Source organism: Pantherophis guttatus, chromosome 8, assembly GCF_059756535.1.
Source record: "Pantherophis guttatus breed Tessera chromosome 8, ASM5975653v1, whole genome shotgun sequence".
NCBI lineage: Eukaryota > Metazoa > Chordata > Lepidosauria > Squamata > Colubridae > Pantherophis > Pantherophis guttatus.
The window spans coordinates 30,846,666-30,859,507 of record NC_142070.1 but is presented as its reverse complement, the minus strand read 5'-3'; the positions used below and the strand labels follow the sequence as shown (position 1 = coordinate 30,859,507).

The 12,842-nt window shown below is 40.6% G+C and overlaps 1 protein-coding gene across 5 annotated transcripts in view; it reads left to right on the top strand.

Moving 5' to 3' along the window:
* The window catches only part of GAB1 (GRB2 associated binding protein 1), a 116,253-nt gene that overhangs the window by 19,533 nt on the left and 83,878 nt on the right, over positions 1–12,842 (top strand). Inside the window, exon 1 of one of the 5 annotated variants that reach the window (XM_034401416.2) lies at positions 9,703–10,629. The exons of 3 other annotated variants lie outside the window; for them this stretch is intronic. In XM_034401416.2, coding sequence (XP_034257307.1) covers positions 10,558–10,629 — 72 coding nt within the window. In that variant the 5' untranslated portion in view covers positions 9,703–10,557. Of the gene's footprint in view, positions 1–9,702; positions 10,630–12,842 lie in introns of those variants that run through there. One more of the 5 variants, XM_087874527.1, reaches the window with a different exon arrangement.

Below are 12,842 nucleotides of genomic sequence, written 5' to 3'. Positions count from 1 at the left end.
TGGCTAGTATTATTGCAGAGAAAGAAGCCCCATTGACTAAAACTGAAATTAGTTTACCAGTGGAATTAAAATTTAAAATTTACAGGATGGAGATGGAAATACTGGATTTACAAATGAAATATAATGGCTCAAAAATTGAAAATATTGCATTGACAAGAGGGGTTCGCTGGAATTGCTGTGTTGGAACTACAAAGAAGGCTTGATATAGAAAAAAATTTTGAGAGAAAAGTAGAAGAAAGCATAAGAAGTCAAATGCTAGAACTTGCTTTGTGGATTTTAAACACTGCCTGAAGAGCCAAATCCTCTACAAAAATGCCTGACATTTTTGGGGAAAAAATACAAACTCTTTCTACAGAATTGGGTCCATCAGTTGCCTGGGATGGCCATCTGAATATATTCTGCCCTCCCTCCCTTTCTAAATTGGTCCATATTAAATGGTGAGCTATGATTTCTGTATACTATGTAAGAAAAGGAGTTCCTATGAAATTTGCTTTCCTAGTCATAACTGACTATATGGGGTGGCGCTAATCTCCATTTCAAGGGCCATTGAGCCAGCACTGTCCAAATATGTTTCTGCAGTCATGTGACCAGCATAATATCACTGTTATGCTGTTTTCCTCCCACCAAAGTGGTACCTATTTATCTGCTTGCATTTGCATGCTTTCAAAGTGCTAGGTGAGCAGAAGCTCACCCCATCGTACGACACTTGGGTCTCAAACCAGGGATGTCAGCTTTCCAGCTGACAAGCCAGTATTTTAACCGCTGAGTCATTGCACTGCCTGAATACTAGGTAAGCCTCAATTTAAAATACAGCTTGAAACTTCATGAATTTTAATTTCCCCAAGAGATCACAATGTTGAAATCCTATTGTGGATTAAGATTTAAAGAACAGGGAGAGTTAGTAGTTACCACTCACCTTCTTGAAAAGAGTATATCAATTAGTGTAAAAAATTTCAAAAATTAACAATAGCTATTTTGTGTTGTTTTTAAGGACAGACACCCTAAACAATGTAATAATATAAAAAACAAAAAATTGATAATCAAAATTCATTAAATCAATATAAAACTTATTCCTGATTTGATTTGCATGTTGCATTCTCATGGTTAGTTAAATTATGCACCGCATACTGTGTTCATGTAAGCTTTACATTTTGGTATAGCATGATGTGTTAATCCAGATACTATACCTACTGGTACTTAATTGGAGGGGATTTCAAATAAGTTTCTTCCAAGCTCTTTCTAGAGATAACCCGGAGCTGAAATCTGAAAACTTTTGATTGGAAAACTTGAGCTATGACAAGAATTCTCTGTTCTTATTTGATATTTTTCCCTAATTAAGAATGCACAGAGTTATAGAGGCTGATCTTGTTTAGAATCTGAAATATGTAGCAAAATGCCTACCCAAAATAGCTAGACAAATACAATCATGATTTCAACTACCAATTCACTTTATTTGCATCACTGTGTATAATCCGTGGTTTGAAAACTTTCCAAGAGCCGAGGTGGCGCAGTGGTTAGAGTGCAGTACTGCAGGCTACTTCAGCTGACTGCTAGCTGCAGTTCAGCAGATCGAATCTCACTGGCTCAAGGTTGACTCAGCCTTCCATTCTTCTGAGGTGGGTAAAATGAGGACCCAGATTGTTGGGGGCAATATGCTGACTCTGTAAACCTCTTAGAGAGGGCTGTAAAAGCACTATGAAGCGGTATATAAGTCTAAGTGCTATTGCTATTGCTATTCTAGATCAGTGGTCCCCAACCTTTTTATCGCCGCGGACCAATCAGCCTTTGATAATTTTACCGTGGCCCGCTGAACGCGCGCAGGGGTGGGGGCTTTGGGCCACACGTGCGTACCTGCGCGGGGCTCTCTTCCCTGGAGCCTTTGCGCACGGCCCAGGAGCTTTTGCACACGGCCCAGGAGCTTTTGCGCACGGCCCAGGAGCCTTTGCGCTGCAGCGTTCATGTCCCCCAGCCGCTGCGCGGCCTGGTGCCAGGTACTCCACGGCCCGGCACCGGTCCATGGACCGGGGGTTGGGGACCACTGTTCTAGATGACACAATTTGCCAAGCATCCCATTGTCTGATTTGCTCCACATATTTACTCTTTATTTCTGCAGAACTCTTGCACGGCTGCATTCCAATTATATGGGTACAGCCATGTATGAATATTACACCCTGTTAATGCTTTGCTGCTATGTTTTCAACAAGATATGAAATATTAAAAATACTCCGATTTGAGTATACTCTATACTCAAAATTTCATATGTAGGCATTGTCTTGACCTGTTGTCCTTATTTTGTTTTTCCTGGCCTTGAATTCAAGGACTAAAGAGAAATAGGTTTTTGTGCAATTCTCATCATTTCAATGATCAGGACATGATCAAGGCAAGAATGCTGGGCAGTGAATTGTAATAAATTTTTAAAAGAATCCAAGGTCAGAAGAGATTTTTTTTTAAAAAAGAAACTCTAATGTTACCGGTAGGTAAGACATAGTAATCCAAATTAGAAGACTAAGGTTAAAAAAAAAAAAACAAACAACTCATGATACACTCTAATCAAATATTTTGGTCTAGTGCCATAAATTGCAATGCCATAAATTTTCCCATGAGGAAATCTAAGGGATTTTCCCTTTCATATATTTCCATTATTGCTTCCTCAATCTCTTACCAAACATTTCACTTACCAAACAAATGTAATTGGTTATGGCCTGAGAAATATAGTTTTGAAATATAAGTTCTTATACATATATTAATTCATCATCTCCATTCAACTAAGTTGTCAAACTTTTGCATTTTTAAAAATCTAATTTTTCTTGAAGAATTGAAGTATTACTATTCTGTTTAAAAAAAAACTTTTTTTTTCTCTTTCTGAAAATGTTACTATAACTTCTGCCTCTTTTCCCTCCTGTCTGCTCCCTACCCCATTTTCCTAAATTAAAACTACTCTTTTTATTTTGCTGTCCTGGCCACCTCCGTGCATTTTGCTAAAATTAGATCCTATCAGATTCCAGGCAGCTCTGGAGAATGTTTTCTCAAAACTGCCTGGCTATCGTATCAACCAGACTGAGCTGTAGAATGCCAAATTCTCCTGGACACTTTGATATGGTGGTTTTTAAGAAGTTCTTTCCCTGCTTCATATAAAGCAGGTATTGGATGGCAAATGACCAGGGACTACCAGGACTGTAGAATAGACAGAAATGTAAAAGGTAATAGTGCCAAACCATGTAATCATCAGAATTAAGTATCATTTAGATAGGAATCATGGCATAAATCTCCTAATGGTTGTATAGAAAATATTCCCCTCAGATTCTGGAAATTGTAGGAAGTAGGAATTGTCTGTTTTGTTAGATAATAATCTCTTCTGATGTTCTTTTTTATAAGAAATTATTCTGATCACAGAAGATGACATGGACAAAAATACAGTGTCAATAGATTGCATATATTAGAAAATACACATACATTTCAGTAAAACCAGCCAATTCTGTCCATTTCAGTTTTATAAAGCAAGGGAAATAGCGCTGGAGAGATTCTTTTTATTTTTGAACTTTTAATGACTATAAAGGCATCACGGATTGTGACAACACAGTTTCTGTTACACTTTGGAGTTAGAGAGAGGAGAGATGGCCCAAGAAAGATAGCTGATACTGTAGCAGCATGAATGAGCAAGCTACTATCTGAAAGCAGAAAGCAGGGTTAGGGTATGAAGGTGAGAGGGCCTTTTCCAAAGAGATTTGATACCTTCAGCCTTCCACACGACGTCACCACAGGCTCAGTGCAAGCTCTTCTACAGCGTTTTAGTGCCTTGGCAATATTTGAAGTATTTCTAAAGAAAAATTATAGAATATCAGAATAACAAAGTTGGAAGGGACTGTTGGAAGAAATATCCTTCTGGGTTCTGCTCCAAGTGGGGAAAAAGACACTGGAAACATGGAGACTGCTTGGAAAGATGGTTTAATGGTGGACAGGATCACATGGCTTGAGTTCCTGAACAGAAAAGGGTCGAGACAGAGCAAGTCCCCAGGTTTTATCCTTTCTCTGGCTTTGAACTTCCTGGGGCCCTGAAAGACTATCCTGATTGGTTGTCAGGCTCCCAGGGGGTGGGGGTCTTAGCTAGCCTTGCTGGCTGATGTAATCTTCCCAGGTGCCATGTGGTGAGTTTCTGTTGCTATTGTGTTGCAGATGGGTCCTATTGTCAAAGATTGAGTTTCTGCCTCTGGCCCATTAACAAAGGGGAGGGAGGCAGGAAGGTGGGAGTTGCTTTGTCTTTAAAACATGTTTCTCCATTTCTCAACCAGGGAAACATAATATTCTGCCTTTTTAATATTTCCTAAAATATTTCATTCTTCTAGGAAAGGGATGGGTGCTAACTTCCTACAGGACGTTCTAGTCCAATCCCTGCTCAAGCCAGAAACTCTATACCATTTTAGACAAGTTGTTGTCATATCACCTCTTAAAAAAAAACTTCCAGTGTTGGAGCACCCAACGCTTCTGGAACAAATCATTCCAGAGATTCATTGTTCTTATTGTCAGGAAATTGCTAGGTTGCTCCTTTCCTTAGTTAGTTTCCATGCATTGCTTCTTGTATTGCCTTTTGGTGCTTTGGAAAATAGGTTGACTCCCCTCTTCTTTGTGGCAGCTGCTCAAATATTGGAACACTGCTATCATGTCACCCCCGTCCTTCTTTTCACTAAACTAGAGATATCCAATTCCTGCAACATTTCTTCATATGTTTTAGTCTCCAGCCCCCTAATCATAGTATCAACTTGAGTATCAACATCCTTTTTATATTGTGACCACCAAAATTGGATGCAGTATTCCAAGTGTGGCCTTCTTGTAATCTTGATACTATCTCTCTGTTAATGCAGCCTAATATTGCACTGGATTTTTTGGTGGCCACAGCACACAGTTTAAGTGACTGTCTACTAGGACTCCAAAATTCCTCTTGTAGTTACTGCTATTGAGTCAAGTTTCATCGAATCTATATCTGTACATTTGGTTTTTCTTGCCTAAGTGTAAAACCTTACTTTTCTCTACACTGAATTTCATTTTGTAAGTTAGGACCAAGTGTTCAAGTCTGTCAAGATCCATTTTGATCTTGAACCTATCTTCTGATGTTGGCTATTCCTGCCATCTTGGTGTCATCTGCAAATTTGATGTGTTCCCCTTCTATTTCTTTATCTGAACTGTTTATGAAAATATTGAAGAGTATTGGGCCTAAGATAGAACCTTAGAGTATCCACTGCTTACTTCCCTCCATGTAGAGTTATTTCTATTAAGGAGTACACATTGAGTGTGATTTGTCAGCCAGTTATGAATCCATCTGGTGGTGATGCTCTCTATCCCATATTTTTCTAGCTTGCCAAGAAGTTGGTTGTGGTCTGCTTTGTGAAATGCCTTACTGAAATCCAGGTATACTATGTCCATAGCATTTCACTGGTCCAACTAATTTAATCACTTTGTCAGAGAATGAAATAATATTTGTTTGCCATAATTTGTTTTTGACAAACCCATGTTAGCTTGATATTAGCTTGATAGGTATTAGCATGTTAGCTTGATAGCTATTGATGTCAGGCTGATTGCTCTGTAGTTTTCTAGATATGTTTCCCCCCGTTTTTGAAGATCGTAACCACATTAATTTTTTTCCAGTCCTCTGGTAGTTCTCAGGTGCTCCAGGATCTTTGAAATATATGGCTCAATGGTTCCAAAATCATGTCTACTAGCTCCTTCAGAACTTTGGGATGTGATCCATCATGACCGGGTGATTTGAACTTATCTAGAGTGGACAGGTGTTCTCTTTTCTTGCTGATTTTAATTTATATTCTTAGTCTGTCTTTTATAGTTCGGTTTTTGATAGGCTGGGCTATTTTTTATTTTTGCACGAAGACAGATGCAAATAAGGTATTAAGCACCTCTGCTTTCTCCTTGCTGCCCATCACTTCTTTGCTATTGTCTCCCATTAGTAGTCCGATTGTTTCTTGCAAGAAATGTATTTTTGACATTTCTTGCAAGTTTAGTTCATTCTGAGTCTTAGCTTTCCTGATTTCATCTTTGCAGATTAAATATGTTCCTTAATTAAAAAAACTATCTTGGTCTCTGACTGGAATTCAGTATCTAGACTGAAATCCTTCTGACTTTTAATAAAAGTCTGACTTTTATTAAAAGACTTTTAATAAAGTCTGAGCAGTTGATTTCAGTTTTAAATCATATATGTTGCTTAAGTAATGAGGTCAGAAGAAAAGTAGCTATTATTTTTACATGCAAAGTACATTGTATAATGATATTAAAAATTATGTTTTCTAAACTAATATATTCATGAAAAGCTGGCTAATGATGTTTTACTGGCCAGCAGCTGATTTCTTTTTAAAATAAACCCAATGTGCTTCTGACCTCTAACCACAAATCCTAATGTATAAAAGTATGTTTTGACTTCTGAATCAGCTCTAAAGGCAATTCACTGAAGAAAAATGTTATACTGCAAGATTTTTTTAACATGTCTCCATAGTACCATATGGATCCAGGACACCTGGAAACATTCAGTTATTCCATTGCATGGCTGAACACTTAGATCATATTTACTAAAAAGTTAGCAGAAGTCCTGCGCAACTAGCAGAAATGATACTATGCATTTAGAAATCTACAGTTGTCAAAGAGAAGAAAAAATGAGCTTTTATTATTACTTCAGATTAGATCTCAGGTATTGGCCGACACTTGAAATGAGCAGATCTTCCATCTGTTCAATTTAGGAATATTCTGCTTTGGCCCAGTACAAGAGATTCTGGTTTACGGTATATTTGTAAGTAGTCCATAATGCTTGGTTTAATTCAATAGTATCGTAGTCAGTGCTCAGCTAAATGTATCTGGAAATATATCAAGAAGACATGAAGACAATTGCTGTTTTGCCTTGCCGCTCCTCAGGAAATGGAATTCAGCAGCATACTGCCCTGAGTTTTTTAAATACTTGGAAATAAATTTCGCTGAACGCACAATAAAAATGCATAAGGCTGACCCTTCATCCCGCTGATTTCTATGGACAGTAAAAGCCTTTTCTGCATACTGCTTGTATATGCTACTAGGCAATGTTGAGGGGCACTTAGAAAGGAGCTATGCACAATTCAAATTCCTATTATAAATAATCCCTAGTGATCTCCTGACAGCCAATTTTGTGTAATGGTTAAGACAGTAAACTAGGAATGGTGAGACTGAGTTCTAGTCCCACTTTGGGGCTAAACTGACCGGGTGACCTTGGGCCAGACACTTTCTCTCAGCCCTAAGAAGAAGGCAATGGCAACCATTTCTTAACTAGCTTTGCCAAGAAAACTTCAGGAACTTGTCCAGGCTGTCTGAGAATTGAACATGATTTCATTTCTAAAAAAAAAAAAATTAACTGCAAATCAATTTTTTTCTTTCAAAAAAGTGATTTTCCACCTAAGTATTTAACAGACGGAACCTGCTTTAGGAACTTCCGCCAAAGTGCTATTTTATACAATGAACCCAGCATTGCTTCTAAAAAAATATGTATTTTAAAATTGGTTAACTAGGATGAATGTGCTAAAAAAGAAGTATCTGAAGCATATTGAACATACATTTATATTGTATTATGTTTTTTTTAAAATATGGAATTTGCATAATAGGAATCTGGGTGATCTATGAATATTTCATGAATTGGGCTCACAAGAACAGTTTTTCAAATTCCACCTTGTCCCTCCACCTTCAAAAGCAAAAGCAAGAGGAAGACATGTGGTTGAGAGGCTTGCATCAAATCCTTCTGTTTGTATGCCCCAGGAAGAGAGTAAGTAAGATACAAGCTGGCCTTTTCTTTCTAGCTTTCTGGGCTTGCAGTCTCCATATGTTGAGGGCAAGATAACCTTGCCTTTCTCATCTTCACTCCACTGCACTATGAGATACTTCATTCATCAGTGTTCCTCAACTCTCAAATTTAGGATGTGTGGACTTTACTTGCCAGCTAGTCTTCTGGGAGCCCACACACCTTAGAGTTGCCAAGTTGAGAAACAGTGTTCTTTATTATCCTCCCATACCAACTCTTGGGAGAACCAGCCTAAGAAGCTTTCCCCACCCACATTTAGTCATGGCCCAGATCAGTTTGAAGACATTTTTCTGTATTTAAAATATAATTACCGTATTTTATTATGCCGCATGGGGGGGTTTGGGAGGCCCCCCAGTGTCGCATTTTTGCTCTCCCCAGCCCCCAGGAGCCCTCTGCAGGCCTCCCAAACCCTCTGTGCACCCCGTTTTTGTGAAAAACAGGCCTGTTTTTGGCTTTCCAAACCCCCACATGTTGCGTTTTTGCCCTCGCCTGCCCCCAGGAGCACTCTGCAGGCCTCCCAAACCCTCTGCGCATCCCATTTTTGCAAAAAAACAATCTGTTTTAGGCAAAAACAGGAAGCGCGGGGTGGGGTTTCGGGAGGCCAAAAATGGCTGTATTTGGTGTATAAGACATGCCAACATTTCCACCCTCTTTTAGGGGGGGGGAAGTGTATCTTATACTCCGAAAAGTATGGTAATGCAAACATTTACAACAGCTCTTTATACCAATCATGAAAAGTAGACAAAAAAGTTGCATCTTTCTTTTCCCAAATCTCCACTCTCTTGCTCAGTGCTATCCTGGCTTTTCTGAAAAAGCTTTCCTTGTTTTGTAGGCCTTCAGCAATTCTCCACCATCCTTTTGTTGCTTTGTTGTTGTTACACTGTACAGATCCCAGGATCCTTTTGACGGATTTGTTCAATTTGCCTGCCTGCCTGCCTGCCTGCCTTTTTGAAAGAAAGCGTACACGTGAGAGGGAAAAAAAGAAAAGCAAAAACCTGGCCAACTTTCTCAGAGAATTTCGACTTTGGATGCTGAGTGCAGTACACAAAAAAGTTACGAGGCCAACTTTGGGGAAGAAGGAAAGATTTACAGCAGCCAGAGTAAAGAGTCAGCAATTGATTAGTGCAGGCCGGGTAGGGCTTGCAGGAGAACCGGTCTAGAAGGGGAGGAAACTTACAGTACGGGTGAGATCTATGTCTTAGTCAGATAGATAAGATAGTAAAAACTGAGTAAGGTCACACACTGTGGTAAACCGGTGTGGTGATTTGGATTTGATTTCAATGGTAGACTCTCCTTCTTTGTAAAGGACGATTTAATAGAGTAGCATAATATGTGAATGTAGACACATGAATACATGCATTCAACAAATATGGGGAGTCCTCGACTTACAATAGTATGCTTAGTGACCCTTCAAAGTTACAAGGGCATTGAAAAGTGTGACTTATGACCATTTTTCACTGTTATGACCTTTGCAGCATCCCCATGATCGTGTGATCAAAATTCAGATGCTTGGCAACTGGTTTATATTTATGACCGGTGGCCGTGTCCCAAGGTCATGTTTTGCGAGCTTAGGACAAGCCAAGTCAACGGGGAAGCCAGATTCTCTTACTAACTAACTAACTTACTTACTAACTCAGCAACTGCAGTGATTCACTTAACAACTGTGGCAAGAAAGGTCATAAAATGGGGCAAAACTCACTTAACAAATGTCTCACCTAACAAGGAAATTCCCAGCTCTATTGTGGTCGTAAATTGAGGACTACATGTAATGATTAAATCCAGGCTGGCTTCACAAGATATGCTTACTCACAGTTAACCAAACTCAGTTGTCTGAGTTCGCAGGACGCGCCGTACCACAGACGAAGCGCGCTGGCTCTGTTCCTAGAAAACGCTGGGCTCAACGGCGGTTGGCTGGTTTGTGGTTCAGCGCTCCCCCGCACGCCTTTTGCCCAGGACCACTGCTCCGCCTCCCGGTCCATCCTCCCCCCCCACCCCCCAATTCCGGGCTAAAACTCTCGTCGGGCTGAGGCGCCGCTAAACGACCAGCTCAGCCTTCGAGTCCCGAAGACTCGCGCCTCAACTCAAAGACGGCACCGAAGGGGCGCCCGAGGAAGCCGCTCGGGGCTGCAGAAGAGCCCAAGAAATTAAGCGCGAACGGCTGGGCTCCTCCTCCCTTCCCCGTTGCGCTGGCCGCGGGCGTGAGGGAGTCACTGTGGGCGGACTCCAGCCTTGCCCAGCCAAGGCGAGGCGAGGGAAGCCCTCCGCCTCACGCTTCAGTAGAGCGGGTGGGAGGTTCCTGCTCTGTAGAGGACCGAGGAGGGAGGGCTTTCCCGACGCCGGGCTTCCGTGCAGCTGCTGGGTCGCAGTAGTTGAAAGTTATAGCAAGCGAACACTTGGTTTGCCTGGAGGGAAGAGGGGCGGTCGCTTCAGCTCCTCTGGGCTGTCTGTCTCCGCTCGGAGCACCCGCGTTAATATTCACAGACGAGCCCCACACGCACCGTTCGGCCCTCCCTCCTCCCAGCCTTTTTCTCTCTCTCCCTTTCCCGGTCGTCTCCTCCCTCTCCTGCGCTTCTCCCTCCTCTTTCCCTTCCCCCAGAGGAGCTGCCGGAGGAGGCCGGCAGACAGGCGCGGCGCGGCGCTCCTCTTGTGTTCTCTTGGGCTGTTTGTTCGGCCCGGCCCGGCCGTCGCAGCTGCGGAAGAAACAGACCCCCCTCGCTCTTCGGGGGCGAGACGCAACCATGAGCGGCGGGGAGGTGGTCTGCCAGGGCTGGCTCCGAAAGTCTCCCCCGGAGAAGAAGTTAAAGCGCTATGTAAGTGTCTCCGGTGGCTTGGCGGGTTCTCCTGCTTGCAGGAAGCGCCCTTCTCCGCTTCTGGCCACTCTTGGCGGTGTTTTCTGTCTCATTGCTGGCTTCGTCTGTCCGGGTTCCCTCCGCGCTTGTCCCCTTCTTTTCTCGCCCTTAGTCCCTACGATAGTTATCCGCTGCCCAGGCTCTCAACCCCCGGCTACCTCTGCGTGTAAAATTATGTACACACGAATACTTCGGTTCTTGGGTGACTTTTCAAACAATCTGATAATGTCTGTTTACAGTGGGTTAATTCACCCGAATCTGACAGCTTTGAATTATGCAGTAATAAATATATATATATATATATATATTATTATTTTGGTTAAAAAAAAGACCTCTGCATTGACTTTTCATAATTGCCAAGTGCGCAGTTTTGTTCCTACTGGGGCTTTTGCAAGGCCCTGAACGGACCCAACTTTTCTCTTCTGATTTATAGCCCTTTGCGACGGAGGATTGGGGAAGAGCGGACGAAGTTTTCCGGAACACATAATGTCTTAAAAAGTGGGGGAAAGTCTCCGAAGGACTCGAGACGGAACTCGGCTGTTTGGTCGCTTTAAAAAAAAAAAAAGAGGGAGGGGTGTAGGAGGGGAAGATCCTATGGAAATCTGCAAATATATTTTGCTCTTGGAACTTTCAAAAGTTATTCCGCCCGTGATATCTGTCTAATATGGTTTTCGATCGGTTTTGGAAGACTTGCATTTTAGCTGCCTTCTACCATGGGGAACAAAACATGCAGGAAAGGAGAAAGGGAATCTGTGTATTGATTGCATTGACTGAACTTGCTGCATGTATAACATAGTTTCATTGTGTTACCTGAAGCAGTTACTGTTTACACTGTATTCAACATTGAGTGTAACACATGGATATGCTTTTTCTTTCTCTGAATGAAATGGTTAGCAGACTTTGGAAGTGCATTGAGAAATGCAGTGATCTTTTGGAAAACAGATTCATGTGCACAAATACTTTGGGTCTTTGTGACTTTTAAAATAATCTTACAATGTTTGTTTACAGTGGGTTAATTCACCAAAACTGACATCTTTGAACTATGCAGTAATAGAAAATAATTAAAAAAAGATCTCTACATTGACTTTGCTTTTAACCGTAATACTATTTCCACAAAAATTTGCATTAGGGCCTCTAACCAATTTGTTGCATTTGCACTTACTTAAGTGTCATTCACATTTGAAAATAGTATTTCTGGAAACATTTGATTATTATACAAAGACAAAGAGAAAGTTTGCTCCCCATTTAATATAACTTTTTATTCCAGAAATAGGGACTTGTCCTGTATCTTTTCACAGACTACTAGGCAAAACATTGCATAATATACCGTAGATACACCTAACATTGGGAACATAAATTACTTCAAGACTCTGAACACATTCAACTCAGCAAATCAAATTCTATCAACTAATTTATTGATATGGTTATTCAGAACCTTCAAATAGAATAACTTTTATCCACTGGCTTCCACATATGTTGATCTACAACATCTAAAATTTGCAGCCACAGTCCAAAATTTCTAGAATAGATAGTGTCATCAAAGAAAACAACAGTATGAAAAGGTGTATTTTAAAGATAGGCTGTTGTTTTGCTCTTGAAGGTAGTCTATGGTACTTGGGTTTTAAAAGAATCCAGCAGTATAAACTTCTGGACTAATAAATGTACTTGCCTGCCAATTGCTGTTTCTGGTTAAACAAAATATTGTTTATCTTGCACAGCTTTGCTGGCTGCATGGTACTACTCTTACTAATGTAGCATAGACAATTTTAAAGTACACAAGAATATAGTAATTATGTAGTTATTTAATTGTTCTGAAAAATAAATGTAAGAAATGCCTAACAATTCTTAAATACTGTTTAATAGCTTTTAAATTTTTTAGATTGAAATAATGAGACAGAGTAAAACAAGGCTAATTCATACCAGAGACAGTTCTCAGATTTTGTTTTCCACAAATGAAGTGAAATTGGGCTCCAGCAGTTCTAAAAAGGTATTCATGGAGATTTTGAAATAACATTGGTAGGAAAAAGGTATTCATGGTGATTTTGAAATAACATCGGTAGGGTTACTGACATGTATAGACAAGGTTGTGAGATTGTTGGGAAAAAGATAAAAAAGGCTGGGGAATTGCTTTCATTGCAGTCACCAATCAGGCTGAACATAGGAGAAATGCTGCA